Source organism: Cucurbita pepo, chromosome 7, assembly GCF_057944985.1.
Source record: "Cucurbita pepo subsp. pepo isolate OVF chromosome 7, ASM5794498v1, whole genome shotgun sequence".
Taxonomy (NCBI): domain Eukaryota; kingdom Viridiplantae; phylum Streptophyta; class Magnoliopsida; order Cucurbitales; family Cucurbitaceae; genus Cucurbita; species Cucurbita pepo.
The window spans coordinates 1,218,321-1,242,398 of NC_141804.1; the positions used below are offsets into that span (position 1 = coordinate 1,218,321).

At 37.4% G+C, this 24,078-nt stretch overlaps 2 protein-coding genes across 2 annotated transcripts; both read left to right on the forward strand.

The window, feature by feature from the left end:
* The first annotated feature begins 2,203 nt into the window (after positions 1–2,203).
* Positions 2,204–6,353, forward strand: LOC111799264 (RNA polymerase sigma factor sigC). Its single transcript, XM_087125512.1, is given in 10 exon segments — positions 2,204–2,374; positions 3,468–3,631; positions 3,982–4,075; positions 4,078–4,260; positions 4,263–4,456; positions 4,529–4,759; positions 4,834–4,974; positions 5,061–5,085; positions 5,088–5,248; positions 5,735–6,353. Coding segments are annotated over 10 exon segments (1,566 nt in total). The 5' UTR covers positions 2,204–2,280; the 3' UTR covers positions 6,014–6,353.
* On the forward strand, positions 6,052–23,690 carry LOC111799263 (uncharacterized). Its single transcript, XM_087125510.1, has 23 exons — positions 6,052–6,191; positions 7,778–9,092; positions 9,371–9,483; positions 10,602–10,810; positions 12,469–12,588; positions 13,304–13,432; positions 13,515–13,640; positions 16,033–16,088; positions 16,171–16,270; positions 16,342–16,459; positions 17,230–17,439; positions 17,571–17,907; positions 18,331–18,424; positions 19,622–19,730; positions 19,960–20,231; positions 20,330–20,457; positions 20,600–20,834; positions 21,525–21,713; positions 21,829–22,115; positions 22,227–22,440; positions 22,558–22,800; positions 22,896–22,978; positions 23,094–23,690. The coding sequence occupies exons 2-23, from the start codon at positions 8,257–8,259 to the stop codon at positions 23,239–23,241; spliced, it is 4,356 nt and encodes a 1,451-aa protein (XP_086981636.1). The 5' UTR covers positions 6,052–6,191; positions 7,778–8,256; the 3' UTR covers positions 23,242–23,690.
* The last annotated feature ends 388 nt before the right edge of the window (positions 23,691–24,078 follow it).

Sequence of the window (24,078 nt, forward strand, 5' to 3'; positions counted from 1 at the left end):
ATCGCTGTCGGCCTCGTGATTTTAAAATGCGTATGTTAGGGAGAGGTTCCACACCCTTATAAAAGATTAGCTTCGAGATCTTCTCCGAGAGGAGTTTCACCATATTTTTCTACCATTTGATGAAAAATTTCATTAGAATGGAGAATGATTTATGAGCTTGAAAACAGAGATATAGGAGATATCCTTGTCTCTACTCATTCTATAGGGAAACGAACAGACATAGATTGGGGACTCGAACAGTTAACCTCTAAGAAAAATATGTAACAGTCTAAGCCCATCCCTAATAGATATTATCTGCTTCGGTCAGTTGCGTATCACTGTCAGCCTCGTGGTTTTAAAACGCATCTACTAAGGAGAGGTTTCCACATCTTTATAAAGTATGGTTCGTTCTCCTCTCCAACCAATGTGGGATATCACAATACACCTATTTCGGAGTTCAGCGTCCTTGTTGACACTTACTCCCCTTTCTAATTGATGTGGGATCTCACGATCCACCTCCTTCGGGGGCGCAACGTCCTCGTTGTCCTCCTCTTTAATCAATGTGAGATTTCACATTCCACCTCTCTTTTGGGCTCTGTGTCCTCACTAGCACACCACTCGATGCCTTGGCTCTGATATCATTTGTAATAGTCACCGCTAGTAGATATTGTCCATTTCGTCCCGTTACGTATCGCTCTCAGCCTCACGATTTTAAAACGCGTTTACTAGGGAAATGTTTCCACACCCTTATAAGAAATGTGACCCCTCTCCACTTTTAGCTCTCGAAATTTTTATGGAGGGTATACGTAGGAATATACCTAGACACGAATGTATATAACCAAATAATGAAATAACGTCCTTTTCTAAATCATCGAGTAAGACGTCGTCGTTTAATTTATTTCTCATTTATATTTAAAACTTTTAATTTATATCAATATAGTTGTGATAATATTCAACCAAAAAACAGTATAAAACAAAGAAAGTTAAGAGCTTTCTAACAAAATCAGCTCAAAGAACAAAACATAATTAGAACAAAGAAAAACAAGAATGGGACAGACATGTGTTCTGTTCATCTGTCTTATCTGATGTTGGATTTTATGCATGCATGCATGCATGCGCATGCACACTGCTCTTCCTGGAATTGCATCAGAGTTTACTCTCAGCTGCCACTTTCTTCACATCTTTGTCTTGATGAAGCTAGCTGCTTTTAAGGAAAGTGGTAATTTGGATATGATTTGTAAAAAATAAGGTTGTTTTCCCCCTTCTTAGAGGCTATTATTCTACGTGGCACGAACCCGATCATTCCATGTCTATCAGACTTATGTTCGACACTTGTTAGGTATGATATATATATATATATGTATCGGACGTGTTGTTAACTTGTTGTACACGTACGTTGATCACTTGCTAGTACCTGTAGTCGAGTGATTTGTGAACATCGAGCGTCAAAGTTTTTTGGTTGATTGATCAATCAAATTTTTTTTTTTTTTTTTTTTTGGAATGATTTGTTTACTAATCTCGAGGAGCCCGGTATTGTTATTTATTGTTACTACCTCCCCGTGTCAAGTTATTTTGCATGTATGTTGCAGCGGCTTAAGCTATTAGGTGTAGGTGCTTTCCAGAGGTGGAATATTCGAGTTCTTCCTATTTGACCCAAAACCGATCGATCTAGCCATGAGCAGGTTGAAGAGAGCTCTAACAGGTCTTGGAGGATCGAACCCACGTATATGGCAAAATACGGGGATGACTTGCTTTCCTCGGATGTGGTAGCCATTTCTCAGGCTCCCTCTTTGAAATTGAACCCTAATTCACATGATGATCGTGCCATCGAAAGTTGATAGAGAATAAATTTGAATGATGCGTCGCTCGTGCGATTTATCGAGCTATCATGAATCATCAGAGCAACGATAAAGCTTGTGTTGACCTTTTTTTGTCTAATAAATGCATCCCTTCTAGAAGTCGGGGTTTATTGCACGTATTAGCTCTAGAACTACTACGGTTATCCGAGTAACAAGTACCATCAAACAAACTATTTTTCGTCGACATTTTCATATATTTATAGGTTCGATATTGACCTAAGAGATGAATCGACATTTCGAATATTATTAAAAAAAAAAATAGCAATAAAATGTAACACAGAGTGAAAATAATATCATTACTAATATTTTAATTAATTTTCTTTATTTTCCAAATTATTAAAACGGGATTAAAAATTAGTGGCAGGGAATTTGGAATTAGATTGTACGAGTAATTACAACTTCGCCGCCAAGCTCCCGCCTCTTTCTGCCTTCGATTTTCACGATGGCAACAAGTTTCAGGCCAAATCTCAAGTGGAGTTTTCAAATTCAGGCTCATTCTCGCCGGAGCTCCTCTTCCAAGGCTTCTCCATATGCCTGTTAGTTCTTTTTCTCTGAAGCATTTCTTGACTTTTGCTTTGATTCTAAGCCTATTACTACGATGCTGAATTAGAAACTAGCGTCGATTGATATCTGTGTTTATGTATGAATTCTGAGCTTGTTTCTTCTGTCTTGTGATGATGCGATTCAGCAAGCTTCAGGGTGTTATTAATTGGTCTTCGCATTTTTTAGCTTGCTTTGTTGTACTTGTCGTTGTAATCAATAGTTAAATTGCTCTCGCGGCGATAATCTTAATCGTTTGAGAAATGAAATTTTGGGGCCTTTATTGGAAATTTTGTATTAAAGATGATGAACATCCCACCAAAAATGTTGCGATAATTATAGAGTATTCCTTGTCACATAGATGAGCAATGGATTCTGTGGAGATTTCTGAAGTGACAGTTCATGAATTTTAAATTTGTTTTAAGTTTTCTGGGCTTGTTTGGCTATGAATATTTTTCACTTAATGGCCCACCGCGAGCAGATATTGTCCTCTTTGAGTTTTCCTTTTGGACTTTTCCTCAAATCTCTTAAGAAGAGGATTCCACAACCTTATAAAGAACGATTCGTTCTCCTCCCCAACTGATGTGAGATCTCATAATTCAGGACCTGATCGAATGTGGGACCCCCAATCCACCCCTCTTGGGGGGCCAGCGTCCTCCTTCGGGACTTACCTCCTTACTGACACATCGCCCGGTGTTTGGCTCTGATATCATTTGTAACGGCCCAAGCCCACCGCTAGTAGATATTGTCCTCTTTGGGCTTTTCCATTCAGGATTTCCCTCAATGTTTTTAAAACGCGTCTACTAGGGAGAGGTTTTCACACTTTTATAAGGTATTTCGTTTTCCTCCCCAACCGATGTGGGATCTTATAATTACTAACTACAAAACTGTTTATGATTAGCTAGTTGTTGATAACTTCGCTTGTCTATCAATGAAGCGTGCATTGGATGCTTGTGAGGAAGAGCCTCGTGTATTAACATCCTTTAATTAAATCATTTTCTAAGTTTCTGTCATGATTTTTGGCGTTGGAATGCATGTAGTGTACTAGTCTTAGTCTCTAATTTTGTTCAGTTCTACATTTTAAAACAGCTAAAGGCAGGGAAGCTTCTTTTGGTTCAGGAAGACTTTCCTTCTTCTCCAGTATTTGTGAGGAAGGAGAATTTATCCCTAGAGAGACCTTTAAAACGTACACTTGCTTGTCCGAAGCTCCACAAACCTCGGCCGATGATCTGTTAGATTTGAAAGAGATAGAGGTTAGCCCTGCGCAATGAACGTCACACAACACCCACATATAGTCTTGACTTGTCTTAGTTTATTGTTCTTGGCGTTGAATCTAACAATTAATAGTTCCTTACTTGAAAATAATTTTAGATCGTAATAGTTGCACGTAGGATCAAATCCACAAGGACGAGTTTGGTTCATTCATTGAAAGTACAAATATAAACTCGAGCGCTTTGGAAATGATGCGGTAAAATGAAAGGAGAGAACGAGAAAAGTCGATATGGATACGAATCCAGCTAAAGATATAGTTTCAGGAGTATATTTGCATCATATCAGATGGATCTTATATGTTATTACCATTCTCATCACTCTTATATCTCAGATAAACAATAAGGCAAGGCCACTCGGTCATTTGCATTACGGGTTAAAATGCACCAGGCCGTCCAGAGTAGACGACAATTTTTCTGCTGGTACAGCTTGCCTACTGGCAAAGCGTCGTCTTTTGGCATGTTGATGAAAAACATTGATGTTTTGGAGGAAACTTTTGCTGAATCAGGCATGCTAAGCTTGGGAAGAGATGGCCAAAATGGCTTAGCCATTGAGGACGGTGGATATCATAATGTACACCCGAAAACAGATGGTCAGAATGATGATGTCGTAGTTAGACTGGAAAAAGAGCAGGAAGAAGATCAGTAAAAAAGAGAGCAGTGGATAATGCTGATAAAGTTGCTTCCCAGTCGCTAACTACACGAGCGGCTAAAGAAAAATTTCGTAATTCCTCGATATTTTCAAGAAAAAGAGCGTTTAAAAGACCGACCGTTGCACGAAATGAAGTTGAAATATCCACAGGGGTTAAGGTTGATTCATCTCTGATATGCTCACAATCATCTTTTCAATACTTATTATGCTAAGCTTGTGTCTCATTGCAGGTAGTTGCAAATTTAGAAAGAATTAGAGAAACTTTAGAGAAGGAAACTGGAAAAATATCAAGCATGAGTTGCTGGGCCAATGCTGCTGGTGTTGATATAAAGGACCTCCAAAAACAGCTGCAATTTGGTTGGTTCTGTCAAGATGAACTCTTAAGGACTACTAATTCATTAGTTCGGTTCCTTTCGAAGAAATATCGATGCTCTGGACTACCGATGGAGGACTTAGTTCAGGTCGATTCATTTCCATTTTATGAGAAAATGGAGAGGATATGCATCTTGATGTTTATGTTCTTGTATGTTCATAGGCTGGAGCTGTTGGTGTTCTGCAAGGTGTGGAAAGGTTTGACCCGAAAAGGGGTTTTAGATTCTCAACCTATATCCATTACTGGATAAGGAAATCGATGTCGAGCGTTGTTGCACGAAATTCAAGGGGTATTCGAATTCCAGTATGATTCTGTTTTCACCGGTAGGCGATTTTTCGTAAAGTTTTCATATTCATGTATAACTGACTCGTCTTTATAATTCTTTGTAGTGGTCATTGACCAAGACAATGAATCAGATCGAAAGGCCTTGAACAACGGTAGTAGTCGATATTCTGATGATGATATAGCGAAGGCCACTGGTCTTCCTTTGGCTAAGGTTAGACTTGTTAACAACTGCTTAAGAGTTGTGGGTTCGATTGATCAGAAGAGGAGTGATGGCCTAAATGTGAAATATATGGTATGATTCTCTCTTCCATACAAGGTTATTGTGAGATCCTATATTGGCTGGGAGGAGAACGAAACACCCTTTATAAGGGTGTGGAAACCTCTCCCTAGCAGACGCGTTTTAAAAACCTTGAGGGGAAGCCCAAAGAGGACGACATTTGCCAGTGGTGGGTTTGGGTCGTTACAAATGGTATCAGAGCCAGACAATGAGCAGTGTGGCAGCGAGGACGGTGAGTCCCGAAGGAGGGTGGATTGTGAGATCCCACATTGGTTGGAGAGGAGAATGAAACACCTTTTATATGGGTGTGAAAACTTCTCTCTAGTAGACGCATTTTAAAACCTTGAGGGGAAGCTGGAAAGGGAAAGTCCAAAGAGTACAATATCTACTAATGGCAGACTTGGGCGGTTACACTTTTTAGATTAATGTTACAAATTACAATATATATGAAAACTCTGATCTGATATTTTATGTTCTTTAAGAGTTGCTCTTATGGTGCAGGAATTTACAGCAGATACTTCAATACAAAGCCCAGAAGAGACCGTGACGCGAAAACTCATGAAGATCGACATCTTTAATCTTCTTGAAGGGTTGGAATCAAGGGAGAGGCAGGTCCTGCTTATGCGATAAGGACTTGTCGATTTCCGACCCAAGTCACTTGAGGAAACTGGGAAACTTCTGCACATAAGCAAGGAGTGGGTTCGAAAAATAGAAAAGAAAGCCATAGCAAAGCTGAAAAATGAAGAGACTGTGAGGAACTTGAGCCATTATTTGGCTTGATATACTTCTTTCAGCTAATCTTTTCAAAACTTGCAGCAGGCCAAGGAAGCCAAGGTTCATACTAAGAAAGCTACTGTCACAAGAAAACACGACGAATTGTTCATATCTCAATCATCGACGTTTCGAGTAAAGAATTCTGTACAGTTCCATACACGACACACCAACCCACTGCTTCCAGGTTCGTGTTTTCTAACTTAAAATATGTCATTTATTTCCATCATGCACTGATGAGGCAGTACATAAAGATGTTGACCTGGGCATGGGCAAACCTTTCACGTAGCTACATATATAGCAATTTTAAGCCATATGGCTCCAAATATATTGCATCGTATTACATGTACAGAGCGATTCATTCCATTGTTTTAGAGCTGTATGTCTGGTTGAGCTCAGCTGATTTATCAGTACTAAGTGTCTATTAGCTTTTGTGTTGGCATGTGAATTCAGACCAAGTTCTTCCTGACTTTGCTGATAAGAAATTTGAGATTATATAACGTGAGATCCCACCTCAGTTGGAGAGGGGAACGAAACATTCATTTAAGGGTGTGGAAACCTCTCCCTAGCAGATATGTTTTAAAACCGTGAGGTTGACGGCGATACGCATGGGCTAAAGCGGACAATATTTGCTAGTGGTGGGCTTGAGTTGTTACAAATGGTATCAGAGTCAGACACCGAATGGTGTGTCAGCGAGGACGCTGGCCCCCAACAGGATGGATTGTAAGATCTCACATCAGTTAGAGAGGGGAACAAATCATTTCTTATAAGGGTGTGGAAACTTTTCTCTAGCAAACACATTTTAAAATCTTTAGGGGAAGCTCAAAAGGAAGTACTCAAAGAGGACAATATCTGCTAGTGGCGGGCTTGGATGGTTACATATAATACTGTTGTATGTAAGATCCTCCTTACAAGGGTGTAGGAACTTCTTCCTAGCAGACGCATTTTAAAACTTTTAGGAAAAGCCTGGAAGGGAACCTCTAAAGATAACAATATCTGCTAGCGGTGGATTTGAGTTATTAGATATATAATACTTTTCTTCTTCAAGACGAAATGTACGAATGAAATAGTGAATCGAAGAGACGAGTTTGTTTTGTTGGACAACTTTGGTAGAAGCATCAAGCATGCTTTTGGTCAGGTCAGAAATAAATGCTATAATTTATTATTATCAACTGGTTTTCTCGATGAAGAGAAAGCTGACAACAAATGAATCAATGGACGAGTTAACTTACTTTTTTTTTTCTTTCTTTCTATGTAATATTTATTATAAAATTCTTTTAAAAAAAATTATGACGATAGCGAGAGGTCTATTGCATTTATTACATCATCGATTGTCAAATCAACATTCAAGTAATTGTGTCAACGGTCTAAATTTGTCAGATACTCAAAATTAAAGTTAAATTACAAAATTCGGTATTTGAGTATAGTTTCAGTTTGGATGCTCGAGTAGGTTTGAGTTAAGTTGGGTAGTGTAAGTCGACTTCTTACACTGTTTAACTAGAAATCAATCACCTATAGCCCATTCACGTTTCACCTTCCTATTGAAAAACGGTTAAAAGACCTTGACCACGAGCCTAGCTGTCTCATCCTTACTAGTCGATGACGAAATTACATCATTGTCCCTTTCCATTCTATTTTTAAATTTTTTGTATTTAATGAATATTTGATAAAATTATAAAATTTATATTAATAAATTTCAGTATAATTAATTAAGATAAAGTTAAAAATTAAATTTGTAAGTTAGCGATTGACATTTACGCTCTTTTAAGACAGGTAGGGTTTATTATTATTTAATGATGAATACGACAAAGTACCACGATTAACTTCCACACGTGCCAACCGCGCGCGGGAAAACAACAAAAAGTCAAAAAAGAAGGTGGGTTATGGAGGTTAACCAATGAGAGAACGACACGTGGGCGAGCTCATTCATCGCAAGCCGTTTCCAAACATTTCCCTGCCATTCATTCATCGTGGAAATAAGTAAAGGGGGGCTTCTTCTCTCCCCCACCTTCCTCTCTCTCTCTCAGAAAACATCAATCTTACCTTCTCCGTCTGGTTCTTTGTGTTGCAGTCTGTTTTGCAGAGCGAATTCTAGGGTTTCTCCATTTCTACGAACAAGGCGCATGTACTCTGAATTTCGTGAAATTGTTGTATTCATGGTGGATTTAGTTTTGTTGTTTCCGATCGAATTTGCTAATTCAACTGCCAATCCTTACAGAAATCTCTGACCTAATGACTGTTGACAGTAGTGGATGGCTCGATTTCACTCTCGTTCTCTTCGTTTCTCAAGTTTTGTTGCGCTTGTAGTTGTTCTTGTTACAGAGCCTCCTCATTCTGTCGTCTCATCGTCCACGGTCGATGAATTTTCCATTCTCGATTACGATGGATTTCTTTCTCACCATGATTATTCGCCGCCGGCTCCACCGCCACCACCGCCTCATCCGCCTTCGGTTTCCTGCACCTGGGATTTAGATGGAGTTGGCTCGTTGGATACTACATGTCAGATTGTCAACGATTTGAACCTTACTCATGACGTGTATATAGCTGGGAAGGGGAATTTTTATATACTGCCTGGGGTGAAGTTTAATTGTCCTAAACCGGGGTGTTCGATTACCATTAATATTACTGGCAATTTTACGCTGAGCAATGATTCGTCTATATTTACCGGGAGTTTTGAGCTGGCTGCCTGGAATGCTAGCTTTCTCAATGGGTCTGTGGTGAATACGACTGGTTTAGCTGGGAATCCGCCGTCACAGACTAGTGGGACGCCACAAGGTATTGATGGGTCAGGTGGGGGACATGGAGGGAGGGGAGCATGTTGTTTGACGGATAAAACCAAGCTTCCTGAGGACTATTGGGGAGGTGATGCGTACTCATGGGCGTCGCTGCAGAAGCCTAGCAGTTTCGGGAGCCGGGGTGGTTCCACGAGCAAGGAGGTAGACTATGGTGGAAATGGTGGCGGAAAGATTAAGTTGAACGTAGGCGACCTTCTTATAATTGATGGGGCTGTTCTAGCCGATGGGGGTGATGGAGGGACAAAAGGAGGAGGTGGGTCAGGTGGCAGCATCTATATCCTTGCTCACAAAATGTAATTATCTATCTTCTCTCCCTATCTGTTTGTCTACTTTCTCTAATTCAACTTGTTTTCACATTGGAACAGTGTATATCTCCCCTTTCTGTTTGATGATTTTATGGCACGAGAGCTGCATGAGTTTTTCTTCTTTTAGATAGTGGGATATTTGAGGGCTTAATTCAGCTGGTTTTCGTTTCATCATTCTTATTTTTACAAGAAATTTGTTTTTTTTTTTTCCGTAATACATGGAGGATAAAGTTGAACATTAAAAGTATGTTGCTTGTGAAGAACAGGATTGGCGATGGCAGGATAAGTACATGTGGAGGTAATGGATATGGTGGTGGTGGCGGTGGAAGAATCTCTGTTGATGTTTTCAGCAGGCATGATCCCCAAATTTTTGCACATGGTGAGAGTTATAAGCCATTAGTGAACTTCAGTGCTGTTACATAATCGTGGAGTATGTCACAAACTTATATGCAGTATGTGTATTGTATGAATACACACATACACATACACGTACAAAACATATATTAATGTGTCTATGCGTGCATGAATTCTGTTCTATAATAGTTGCTTCTATATCTTGTTAGTATATTTATTGAACTCCAAAATGTGCATGGGAAATAGTGGATATATGTATGTTTCAGTTGTGCATAGTTTGCTAGCCCATCTTGTAAGATCGGGATTTTTTTTGTTTTTTTGTTTTTCCCTTTTGATAGGAAATGAAGTATTTTATTGGTAAGATCATTACGACTATATGAGAATTAGAAATTAGGGGATTAAAATGAATTCAATACAATAGTAGAGACTTAGAAATGTTTGATTTTAGATTCTACCAGTTTTTATTGTTTTCTTTCCATTTCATGTTCTATTGTGACTATGCTCTAATTTTTTTGAAGGGACAAGATTCCCTTAGATTATTGGAGTAATTACTCCTACAAAAAGAATGTTCAAAGTATTTTCTATTTTCCGAGGAGTGTGGATGATTTATTCTGCCAGAACTTAAAATACGTTTAGTATTAAAACTTGTAGTTTGTTTAAAACTAAATTTTCCTTTTACTTGAGGGGACTGGCTCTTATTTCTATTATCATCCATACATATACATAGGATGGATAACAGAAACATCCTGCTTGAGAGTCTTCTTGTTTATACTTTTTCCCTTCATTTAGCCATTCCTTTAAGAAGGGCTTACTTTGGTATCTAGAGAGATCTTTCATCACCTGACACTGATGATTGGTGTCCCCGTATACTCTTTTATGTGGCACTCAATGCTGATGTTTAACATTTTTTTAGTTACATGTTTAGCATGAGTGGATGAAGGGAGATTGGTTTAAATCTACAATTTTTTTCTACTTGAATTCTTTAGTTCTTGGAAACTTATTTGTTGGCGATAATAATAAGGATTGCTTGTTTGCAATGCAACTTTGATTGCTTACTATGGATGATTCTTGCACTATGTCATTATATGTTAATTCATTTAGTAGTGTTGCTAAGGTATTTCGAAATAAATGCTATTTATGTAGGGGGACGTAGTTTGGGTTGTCCAGAAAATTCTGGTGGTGCTGGAACCGTATACGATGCTGTTCCTCGAAGCCTTACAATTTCCAATCATAACTTGACAACGGATACAGACACACTTCTTTTGGAGTTTCCCAATCAACCACTCATGACGAATGTTTATGTTCGAAATAATGCTAGGGCTTCAGTTCCTTTGCTCTGGAGCCGTGTCCAGGTTTGTAATTAATCTGTAACACTGTTTAGATTGTTTATACTGGCATGTGAATCTTGGATATGTAGAAGTGGTACTTTACAGAATAGTACGAGCCTTTTCATTTGACCTACGTACGTACATACATACAATACATACAATATATATATATCTTTTTCAAGTGGGACTCTTTTATTTTTCATTTGTTTCGCTCATTCTAGTTTCTGTTTTATAGCTTTCTATCAGTATCTTTTTCTACAATAATGGAAGCCTCTTTCATACCGAAAAAGTGAAAAGGACCAGTTATATTAATGTGAAGTATTCAAAGTTATATTCACCAATCTAGGAAATTTCTTGATGTTGCACAAATTCTTTGTTTACCATCTAAATATTCATCGGCCTGTTTGTTAATATACATTTTCAATATTTTTACTATTTGTTAACCACATTGTTCTCACCATAACTGACTTCCACTATAACCAGCAATAATAAACTATGAGAGTTGAGGAAGCATAAACGAACGGCTTTTTCAGTAATAAGAAACAGAAGTTGTAATTGAAGATTGAAAAGCTATAAGAGAGTACAAGAAGTCTACAAAGAGTAGACTGAGAGAAATAAATAAAGCTTTTTTTTTTTTTTTTTTTTTTTTTTTTTTTTTTTTTTTTTTTTTTTTTTTTATAAGAGACAATTTCATTGATGAGTGAAATTTACAAGAGGGATGTATAATCCATGATGTTTACAAAAGACCTTCCCAATTTGCAATGAGGGAGGTATAACTATAGGAAGTAAAAATATTAGACAGTTTACACCAAGATATAGTTTGGTAAACAACATTGTCGAAAAGTTTTGTGTAGGTCTGTGTTGTTTCTGCAAATATTCTCTGATTTCTTTCTTTCCACAGATTCCAAAAGAAAGCCATGATGAGGTTTTTCCATAACAGGGCTTTTGCATTCTTGAAAGGGTAGTACGTTAAGGCCATATCCAAAAAGTCCTTTACCTCTCTAGGAAATGTGAGATGCCATCCGAATATATTAAGAATCGTTGTCCAGAAATTTTGAGTGTATGTGCATTGCATAAACAAGTGACTTTGTGATTCGTTTGCTTTCTTGTATAGTGGACACCAATTTGGAGAGAGAGTGATGTAAGGCATTCTTTTTTGAAGATTTTCATTTGTACTGATGGCTTTATGCGCTATTTCCCAAAGGAAGAAATAAATAAAGCATAAATGAAAATGAAAAAACGTAGCAGCCCAATGATTATGAAATCCTACAAGAAAGCCCTCCTGATAAAAATGTCACAAGAAGAATAACCGTCGAAGAATTTTACATGCCCATTTGCAAACAGTTCTTGCTACAGTTTCTAGAAATCCAATTTTAAGGACCAAAACTTGATAAAGAATTTAGTTGTAAAACCATCTGGCCCTGGAGCTTCGTCTTTGTGCCAGTTTTTTATTTTTGAAACTTATGTGCTTTGCGCCTTAGAGATTGTTTTATAGTTTAATTATCTTTAATTTGTTGTGGATGGCTTGATAGTTGGTATAAAAAAAAAATGATACTAGCATCTATTGTGCATGCCAAGTTCTCAGTCGATGCATCTGATGTATGTTTCCCCTATCCCTTTTGTTTATGTTGACATGAGCTTTATCAACAATCTCAATCTTGGTTCTGAATACTACTAACTAGGTTCAAGGTCAGATTAGTCTTCTATCTGGGGGAGTTTTAAGTTTTGGGCTGGCTCACTTTGCCTCATCAGAGTTTGAGCTATTGGCAGAAGAACTCTTAATGAGCAATTCAGAAATCAAGGTAAACCCCTTTTTTTGTCTTACAGTTATGCGGTGCATGCCTGCAGTACTGTTATTCTTCGTCTGTTCATGATTTAGAAATGAGAATGAATATTTATCATGGTGAAACCTTTTTGTTTCATGAAAATTTGTCAATTTGTTTTCATTTCACTCTTCTCATTTTTTGTTGTATGCTTGTGTTTTATCTTGTGTGCTTTTACTTTTGTTTTCTTATCATTTTTCAACTTATTGAATGATATTCAAAATCTTGTCATAATGTGTAATGGTTTGCCTAAACATGCACGCACCCACCACAGAAAGAATCATCAGCATAGTTCGGCATTTTCTGAAATATGAGTACTTAGAAAATGGGTAACCGAGGGGTTCAGATACCTTGGTACTCTCATATTCGCATCACATAACCGTAAGACTCTTTGAGCCAACTCTATCTGTTATTTACAATTTGTTTCCCATTTAACCTCATGAAAGTTATATATTTTTTTCTTTCGGTGTGGGGGGGGTGGTAAACAGTAACAAGGAAGGAGAATCAAGTTTTTCCTGGGTGAACTACTGCGGTAGTATTAATATTATATACTTCCCTGTATATTATTTATATATAAAATTAGGAAATTTGTATTATATTCTCATGGATATATAGCTATTTGGTATTAATCATTCTCCAGGATATTGTTATTTCCTTGAGTTGTGATGTGAGAATGCATGGTTTACAATTCCAGGTATATGGGGCACTACGCATGTCGGTGAAAATGTTTTTGATGTGGAATTCTAAAATGCTTATATATGGAGGTGGAGATTCTGGTGTCGTGACATCCTTGCTTGAGGCTAGTAACTTAATTGTTCTTCGGGTAATTTAATCTTAACTTCCTTTGACATTTCTTCTTTGTAGCTTTCCTTTTAAGGAATCTCATTCTTTTGTTTTTGATATAGGAATCATCTGTTATACATTCTAATGCTAACCTGGGAGTCCATGGACAAGGTTTATTGAACTTGTCGGGTCCGGGAGATCGGATTGAAGCACAACGTTTAGTTCTGTCTTTATTTTATAGTATTCATGTAAGTATCAATGAATTTACTTTTTGACTGACCATCATTTTTAATACTTACTTTATGTAATAAAAAACAATGAAGTATGAAATGTTTACTCTTGAAATTTTTTTAGACAAGAAATAACTTCATGGTTGATATGGAAATTGTAGAAGTTGGTGGGGGGTGGGGAACCCTTGTCTCATGTCAGTAGATTAAGCAAAATAAAGAAAAAGGAAGCGTGAGATAACATATCAACTTGTCTATGCCTATGGTTGCCTTTGTTTTGCCTCTTGGTCTACACGATAATGATAGTATAGTTAACACTAGAAATATAGGCGCATATCCACTTTCCCACAACGGCCAGAGCCTTCAGCAAGAAGAATCACGTCTAAGAGATCTCAATTTACTTTATCGAAGGCCTTTGTGAAATTAATGGTTAAAACTACTTCCATTTCCTCGTCATGTGCTCATTTAGAAGCTTCTTGACAACAAGAGAAGTGCCCATGATCTATCTACCAGCAACAAAACGGTGTTTTCTCTCGTGTGGAATAGATTTGTCTGTGATGAAGTGTTATTTCCACCTTGTAGGGATAAAAGGGAGAGTTTGTGAGACATTCTTTGGAAAAATAGTAGGCTTAACATTTCCATGTGGGCAGTAACTATTAGCGTCTTTAGTAGGGTGTTATTCTTTTGGATTGGAAGCCTTTTTTCCTTCCTTTTTCTAATTTTTAGGTTTGGGCTCTATGAGGCAAATATAGATCTCGTACAAGCTAGCATTGTGATATTACTTTTTACTGAATCATGGAACACTCTAGGTATGTCAGTCTTGAGAGTTATCCAAGATTTTTGAATTTGATTGTAAAGCCAACTGAACTTGGAGCTTTATTTGCACTCAAAGTTGATGAGATATATAATTTCTATCGAAGTGAATTCAGCTTAGAGTCAATAGTTACGCTTAGAAGAGATTGGATCCCAGGTACTGGCATAAAACATTGTCCCTCTGTTTTTGGAGTAGAACTGCACGAGGAAACCCACAAGTTCTCATTCAATATCTGTGTTACAGAGATGGCTTTTGTCATTGAATGATAGAATTTCACAAATCGTCCACTTCTTACATTTTCTTGATCGCAAGGAAGATGACTTCTCTTGATGGAATGTCTTTTTTTTTTTTTTTCTTTAGGAATGAGGATTTATCTTAAGAGTAAGGTTTCTGTTAGACATCTCAAAGCTTGTTGTTTAGTGAGTTATGCAGCCAAAAGTTTCCTTGTACCACGACAAATGAAGTCTCAGACCCTTTCAGCTTTTGTATACATCCATGCCCAACATTCCATAGAAAAGTTTACCATTCCACCAATTGTCTGTAAGAGATGAGAAACTTTGGATAAAGAAATCTCATATTTCAGAATCTAAAGGGGGTGGAGCCCCTTTTGATGTCGCTGCATTCTAACATAATAAGCAAGTGGTCTGAGATGGTTCTTTCTGTTCTCTTGGCCTTCGCATTGGTGAATTTTTGATACATACGTCTAAAACCAGAAATCTGTTGATGAGGGCTTGAAATAGCTGATCTTTGAGATCTGACCAAGCAACGGCCATATTAAGGGGAATATCATCGACAGCTAGATCAGCAATGGCCTTCTTGTAGCAATGGTCTTCTTGAAAGTTTCTTTCTTTTTTAGCTGGTCTGCCAAGAGGTTCCCGATGACTACCTAAAAACATTGAAATCAACTTAAGAACCCAAGTTGCCACATATGAATGGGACTATAATTCCTACAATCATGATTGATGGAAGGTTGTCTGATTCAAATATGTGTTTGATCAAAAGCTTGGAGCTTCCTTCATAAATACAAAATACTTTTACTCGCTTCATATTGAGGAATAGGCACAGAAATGATAGATTGTGTGTTTGACTCCACTTTTTTTAATTTTTATATTTTATATGTGAATCACTCATTTCAATTGTCATTGAATTTCCTTTTTGCTGCAGTTGGTTGATTAGTTGTATCAATTCCATTGGTCATTTATTCTGATTAGATCCAGCATGGTGGAATGCTATAATTGGATATAAACATCCTTATATAAGTAATCACTGTGCTCATCATATTTAGTTTACAACAAAAGGTTATCAACTTTGTATTGTGCACTCAACTTTTGTACATAGTTCTAAGCCATTAAATTGCTGTTTCTTCTTCAAGATACTAAAAGAATATCTCAAATATTTAGCTAAGTAGATGACTCTTGATCCTGAAAAGATGTTTTCGGTCCAACTGTGAGAAAGAACTCCTCGCATTTCAAGTTCAATTATTCTTTAGAATTCTCTTCTGTTTAATCCATTGTTTACTTGATGAGAATCATTAGGGAGCAAATGGTTTATGGTCTTTATGTTTGATTATTAATTCGGTTATCTATTTTGGGGTAAAAGGTTGGTCCTGGATCTATTTTGCGAGGTCCTGTAGATGATGCCGCAAAAAATACTGTGTAAGATTGAATCTGGCTTATGTTTCTCTTGTGCATATTTGATCATTTCGAAACTGCTAATTTTAATTTTCACATTTGATAGGACTCCTAAACTCTACTGTGAAGACCAAGATTGCCCTATTGAACTATTCCATCCACCTGAAGATTGCAATGTGAACTCATCGCTATCTTTCACTCTCCAGGTGCTTATCAGAATGGAATAGTCTGCCAAGGGATTTACATTTTTGTATTGATGTGATACTTTGCTTTTCAGATCTGCAGAATTGAAGATATCACTGTAGAGGGTCTTATCAAAGGTTCAGTGGTTCATTTCCACAGGGCAAGAACTATAACTGTCCTGTCTCGTGGGATGATCAGTGCATCTGGGATGGGTAGGTTTACTTATCTTCTTATGTATGATTAAGGTTCTCCCATATGTTTTTTTTGGATATTGTTCATTTGTTTTGCTTTGATATGCATCCATGCACACCTGAAACTCAGACAGATTACCAATCTCACATGCCACTACGTAATACACAAATTAGATTCCAATGTGAAACAGAATACCACATTGTCCGTTAATATATGATAGGAGTAGATTGTGGCATGTGACATGGGTAATCAGTCTGAGTTGTAAGAGAGAAGTGTTGTCAGCAAGTGGAATAAGGAAAGAAGTATTATTGAGAGTCTTGCATGAGGTTTGCTCGAGGGGAAGCTTCTAGGTTCATCAAGTTACCCCAAATTATTTCTTGTCTTGAGAGCAACCATAGACTCTCCCAGGACTATTCATAGAAAGGAGAAGGAAATTTTGGATGATATTTAGTACAAGACTTGTTTGTTGAGTTCTTTCTCTAATTTTTTGGTTTTTATTTATTTATTTTATTTCTTAATTCTTATCATTTTTTTAATAACTACGTTTTTGTAATCCCTTGGCCTTTTACTTGGGTTGGTGCCTTATCACCGATACCAACGTTTAATAAAGATTACTTGTACCCTCCCTCCCTCCCTCCCAAAGAGGGTGTTTAGGTTTTGAGTTACCTAGAGAACTATTTGTCCACTTGTAAATTCTGTTTGCTTGGTTGTTTCCAGCTTCTATCATGAAGTTGTATTTGGTTGAAAGAACACTTGTTTTTTTAGATTTGAACATTTTTTGCAATTACAGGCTGCACAGGCGGTGTGGGAAGAGGGAATGCCGTTGGCAGTGGAATATACAGTGGTGGTGGGTATGGTGGTAAAGGTGGGGAAGGATGCTTCAATAATAACTGTGTTGCAGGTGGCATCTCTTATGGGGAAGCAGATCTTCCCTGTGAGCTTGGTAGCGGGAGTGGAAATGGTACTTTAGCTAGTTTCTCTTCAGGTGGAGGCATTATAGGTGAGTTTCTACTGCATGTGCGTTGTTCTATTCCCTTTGGGGACTTTAATCTAAATAAATATTCAGCTTCTACTAAATTAGCTTAATAGCCATGCAATTCTTTTTAACTACACTTCCTGTTATATATGCAGTGATGGGCTCATTAGCGCATCCTTTGTCAAGCTTGTCCATTGAAGGCTCGGTGACATCTGATGGAGACAATTTCAAAGGAATTGAAGACGTGAAAAAATTGACTAATATTCAAGGCTCTAGTACAGGCCCTGGGGGAGGGTCTGGGGGAACTATCCTCCTTTTTCTTCATACTATGGCTCTTGGTTCATCTGCTGTTCTTTCAAGTATTGGTGGATATAGTGTAGCAAATGGAAGTGGTGGAGGTGGTGGAGGAAGGATTCACTTTCATTGGGCCCACATACCTACAGGAGATGTGTACCAGCCCATTGCTAGTGTGAAAGGACATATTGGGACCTGGTTAGTACCTTTCCCATACTAAGTTCTATGTGGTTCATCCCCAAATTTTCTTTCAATGGTACCGGTATTCATTTGTCAACTTAATTATTAGGGTGCCTCTTTTGTATTGGCTCATTTTGGATATTTCCTTTTAAGAAAAGAAAGAAGCCATGTCTTCCATTCAAAAGGTACCAAATGGCCCGGAATGGCCTAAGGGATTAAGGGACAAGACATCCCTTCTCCAAATAGAGGAATTACGTAAAGGCCCACCTATCTAAGCTGATTCCTTTTTCAGCTTTTGTATTGTTAAATCTAGATAGGATGCCATCGATTGTATTAATTCTGTAGTTTTAATTGCATTGTAAAGCTGTTTGGTGGCTCTTTTCCCAGTTTAGCAAGAGCGATAGACCTTCCTTTTTAATCACCATTGCTTGTTTTATGCAGGGGAGGTACAGGTGGTGAACAGGGTGGTGGAGGTGAAAATGGTTCTGTGACTGGTAGAGCGTGCCCGTCAGGTCTTTATGGAACATTTTGTGAGGTCTGTGACTCCTTGTTTGGTTCGTGATTTATAAGTGCTTTTTTTTTTTTTTTTTTTTTTTTTTTTTCCAGAAACAATGAACGTGCATGTCATAAAAACACCACATTTTCCAAATATTGTGATAATTTTCAGACAATTCCAGAGAGAAGATATTAGACATGTCGATTTTTTTTTTCTTTTTTTTTTTTTTGGTAGGAAACATAAACATTTCATTGATATGCTGAAAAGGTTAGAAAAGAATAAAGGTTCCTTTATGCAAAATTCTCAAATATTTCAAATAATGATATAGTATTTTAAAATCCTTTAATTTTAATGGCATCTTGTGGTAGACAGTTAAGTTGAATTTGAAGAAGTTTTCACGAGAGCCATCTTGGTTTCATGAAAACCTGTTTGCTAACGATTTTACTTTTTCATTTGTTTTTCTTTTTTCTATGCTTTTACTTGCATTATTGGGGTTTGTTTATGTGTCTCCTTGAAATCCATCGGCTTCATGTTTCTTAACTTATATATGCTTACACAATCAATACATTTTCAAAACTAAACTAAAAACTATACATGAACCAACGAATAAATCACATTATATTCAACCAAAAAATGCCCAAAATGAAGTTACTCAATGCTCAAATACCTGAATTCAATCACCGAAATACTTGAATCTAACCCGTTGATTAGATAAAGTGATGGTTTTTCTTTCCTGATATCTTCGTGTGGTGTTCAGGCCAGCTTTCTCAAAATTCTCATGTGATAAACCTCCGACACTGGTCTGCTAAATTTGGCACCAAGGAGACCTATAGAATAATAATGCTAGGTGAACGTTTTCTGAAAAAATAGAAAAAAAAAAAAAAAGAGAAGTTTTAAATTGGTGGTTACTATGGCTCAAACCCCATTTTCTGTTGGTCTTTATTGATCATGAGGCCTACCCATGGTGGCTAGTTTGATCTTTCTTTCATATTGCCACTTTTTATGTACGTTTGTTTTCTCTATGAATGTCTAAACAAAAATAGTCCTGAAACTCAAACAAAATGTCTAAACTCAAGAACCTTCAGTGTCATGAAAAGAACAATACCTACAAAATAGCCTTGTTCAGTCATTGCTACAAATCTTATAAAGAAAAATTACTGAATTTAATTAGTCCATTAGGGTTTTTAATCTCTCCACTTTTCTCTCTTAAGTAGATTATTATCTTTTATGTTCCAGGAATGTCCTGTTGGTACTTTCAAGAATGTCAGTGGATCTGATAGAGCTCTTTGTCAGCAATGTCCCCCTGATGAGCTTCCACATCGTGCCATTTATGTATCTGTTCGAGGTATTTACTTATTCATTTTTTGATGATCGGCATTTAACAAAGAATTAGTGGCTAAACGACGTACTGTGTTTTGTGGATTTGATAGAGTTTTTATCTTTTGTCCTGCAGAAAATATCATATTTACTTCAATCTATGCATTTCGTTCAAATAATTTTTATAGATTGGTTGTAAGATTCAAGGTTAACATTGTAAGTAAGGTCAGTTAACCTTATCTATTAATCTTTGTCAGGTGGCATTGCTGAAACTCCTTGCCCCTACAAATGCATTTCAGATAGATACCACATGCCAAAATGTTATACCGCTCTTGAAGAGTTAATTTATACATTTGGTGGTCCTTGGCTATTTTGTGGTCTTCTATTTGCTCTCCTTGTTTTGCTGGCATTGGTGCTTAGTGTTGCACGGATGAAATTTGTTGGGGTGGATGAATTACCTGGTCCTGTGCCCACTCAACATGCATCTCAAATAGATCATTCCTTTCCTTTCTTGGAGTCATTGAATGAGGTTTTTCCCTAAATGACATGACCTTTTATCACTCTAAATGTCTTCCTAATTACGTAAAAAAATGAAGTCCTATTGATAATGTCCTTTATATGATTTAGGTCCTCGAAACAAATAGAGTTGAGGAGTCTCAGAGTCATGTGTATAGAATGTACTTTATGGGTCCAAACACCTTTAGTGAACCCTGGCATCTTTCACACTCCCCTCCAGAGCAACTGAAAGAGATTGTGTAAGTAATAATGATTTACTGCTTCAATGCATTTCCTTGATGTAAACATATCTGCACTATATTACTTTGTTCTTAGTTATCAATGAAACGATCACTTATCCCCAACTTCTGTAACCTTGTGTTCCCCTATTTTGATACTCAGATATGAGAGTGCATTTAACAAATTTGTGGATGATATCAATGCTATAGCGGCATATGAATGGTGGGAGGGTGCAGTATACAGCATTCTTTCTGCTCTTGCATATCCTCTCGCATGGTCATGGCAACAATGGCGTCGAAAGCTGAAACTGCAACTTCTACGTGAGTTTGTTAGATCAGAATATGATCATGCTTGTTTGCGGTCTTGCCGCTCTCGAGCTCTTTATGAAGGCATTAAGGTTTGTTTGTTTGTTTGTATGTTTATCATATTCTAGTATCTGATATCAGTTTCATCTATATCTTTGGGGGTTTGGAGAGTTTTTTCTGTCTGTATAGATGTTGAGCACCCTCGATTTGCTACTATCACTTGCATTAAAATGATGTTTCTTTTGCATTAAATGATGTTTCTTTTGCATTAAATAATGTCTCTTCTGCATCAAATGATGTTTATTTTGCACTAAATGATGTTGGACGGGTCTGTCTTTGTTCTCTAGAGTTTGCCCTCCACGCTATAACCTTCCCTTGCTAATTCAGGAACTTTTTGATTGCCGCTGCTCTCTCTCTCTCTCTCTCTCTCTCTCTCTCTCTCTCTCTCTCTCGCTCTCTCGCTCTCTCCTGATATAGAAGGATACTTTATTGCATGTCATTTGCATCTATTTACAAAAGAAGAAATATTGATAGTTGATGTAAGAACTTGAAATTTTTGTTTCCTGATGATTTCTTCCTATTAATTATTAATTAAATTTTTGGACCTGTTGGTTTTTCAAGGTGTCAACTGTCCTATTAATCATATAATTATGCTTTATCTATCTGCTTTTTCTTTTTTTGTTGCTTTTTCCAAAAACCCTTATCTTTCATGTGAAAGTAGATAGCTTAGTGATTGATGTTTTGTGTTGGGTAATTTTAGCTGAATATTTGTGGAACTGTAGGTCACAGCAACATCCGATCTAATGCTTGCATTTGTCGACTTCTTTCTGGGTGGAGACGAGAAAAGAACAGATCTTCCTCCTCGTTTGAATCAAAGATTTCCACTGTCCTTGCTCTTTGGAGGCGATGGAAGTTACATGGCTTCTTTTTCACTTCATAATGACAATATTCTTACCAGTCTCATGAGCCAGGTTCGCTAACCAAAACTAGGACTCAAGTTCAAGACTTCAATTGTTGTGTGAACCATCATATTAAATTGAATTTTCTCTTCTGGAATTTTGATGGGTTTTGTACTCTGATTTGCAGGCTCTACCACCTACAACATGGTACCGGATGGTTGCTGGTCTGAATGCACAGTTACGGTTGGTTCGTCGTGGCCAACTTAGATCGACATTTCTTCATGTTGTTAAATGGCTGGAAACTTTTGCAAATCCTGCTTTGAGGAGTCATGGCATTCGTGTGGATCTTGCTCAGTTTCAGGCTACAGCCTGTGGTTATTGCCAGTATGGTCTCCTTCTATATGCTGATGACGGAATCAGTCCTTCGCCCATGAGAATTTATCATGGAAATGAAGAAAATGATCAAACTTCTAGGTAATACATTTTCTTCTGTAGATATTAATAAAAAGCTTTATGGTTTTTGTTTTTGATACTTTTGCTGTTAGATTCATTTGGTTTGTCTTTTATGTTCTACCCCTGTTTTAGTCTGAAGAACGTTCTTAGAGAAAATCAATTTGTCCATGTGAGGGAAGAAACTCATTTAAGCCAAGATTATATTTCTAGTGAAGGCCGTACAAGGCGAAAGAAGACATATGGGGGCATCTTAGATGTTAGTAGTCTACAAATGCTCGAGGAGAAGAGAGATATATATTGCCTTCTATCTTATGTGCTTCACAACACTAAACCTGTTGGTCATCAGGTACATATCTCAAAGTTGAACCTTTAACGCATGGTTAATACTTATGGTTTCAAGTCCTCCAGAGGCTTGATTTGTTATAGGCCCTTATATTCGGTTGTATTCTTTTGCCAATTGCAGGATCTTGTTGGTTTACTCATATCAATCCTACTTCTAGGGGATTTCAGCTTGGTTTTGCTTACTCTACTTCAGATGTTTTCTATTTCATTGGCAGACGTTTTCTTAGTTTTGTTTATTTTACCTCTTGGCATTCTCCTTCCATTCCCTGCTGGAATCAATGCCTTGTTCAGCCAAGGACCGAGACGCTCTGCAGGCCTTGCTCGTATCTATGCATTGTGGAACATCACATCCTTGGTCAATGTTGTAAGTTCATCACATTCTTTTACATTACCTGACTTCAACCCAATCAGTTTGGTTCACTACTCATAACTGGTTGCGTTTCTTTACCGTCTTCCCAGTTGGTTGCGTTTCTCTGTGGATATGTACACTTGAAATCTCAATCGTCTGGGCATCCAAGCTTTCAGCCATGGACTATTAACATGTGAGGGGTTTGCTCTACTCTGCTGAAAAGAATCAAACTTTCTTTGTTGTTTACTAATATTGGAACTCCAAACTGATGGAGACAGGATGATAACACCTGACTTTGTTTTTTGCAGGGATGAAAGTGAATGGTGGATCTTCCTAGCAGGATTGGTTGTTTGTAAATTTCTTCAATCCCGACTCGTTAATTGGCACGTTGCGAATCTGGAGATCCAAGATCGATCCTTGTACAGTAACCAGTTCGATATGTTCTGGCAGTCCTGATGATTATTATTTGCTCATCTTGACAGACTATTCTCTCTTACCTTGTCTTTTTTTTGTTCTGGGTGAGGGAAAGCTGTTCTTTACCACATGGGTAGGCGTTCTTTCTCTACCCATTTCTTCAAAATACGGCTTCATCATTCACACTCGTTAACCCTTAGAGCAGAATAGATAACAACAAACAAATCATCTTTATTAAAATCCAAACATATGGATCAAAGAGAAAAAAAAAAGGAAGAACAAGAATGAATTATTCTCAATTGTAATCAAATCATTTGTTTTGTTTCCCTTTTTTGGTGTGGTCTCCAGTGATGATGTATTACTTGGGATCTGTTATTATCCCTTTTGTGTAATTCTGGGTAGAAGATTTAAGATTTAAGATCATGTTCTGTAATAAGCTCAGTGGCTATGGCGGAGAAGTGTGCTTTCAAATGAAGTGTCGAATTCATAAATCTCAGAATGATTCTTAATTTCTTTACCCATTTCATGTCCTCTTGCGTAGCTGTCTCGCCGCGGTCAGGAATTTTACGACCAGACGAGCGGAGGGACTGGAGTCGCAGAGCATCCGGCTGGACCTGGACATGGTCGACAAGCATAGGTTCATCTGTGTGATTTTAATCGAGTAGAAATTTCAAAATTCGGGTTTATAGAGTTCAACTATATACGTCGGTTAAAATTAAGATTATGAATTATATATCATATAAACAGTTGAATCTTGATGTTGGCAGCTGCACTAAATCGGATAATTCGCCTTCTGACTCACTCTTTTCGGTTGAGTGTTCTTTGGACATCGATTAATCTATCGTAGGTCGATCTACTTATGTCTTTTGGACTTTGCTC

Excerpts from the sequence above, each read along its gene's own strand:
- LOC111799263 (XM_087125510.1), top strand. The coding sequence starts at position 8,257 with ATGGCTCGATTTCACTCTCGTTCTCTTCGTTTCTCAAGTTTTGTTGCG. Across the intron at positions 9,093-9,370 it reads TATATCCTTGCTCACAAAAT|GATTGGCGATGGCAGGATAA; the intron begins GTAATTATCTAT and ends TGTGAAGAACAG. Across the intron at positions 20,232-20,329 it reads TCTTGGAGTCATTGAATGAG|GTCCTCGAAACAAATAGAGT; the intron begins GTTTTTCCCTAA and ends TATATGATTTAG.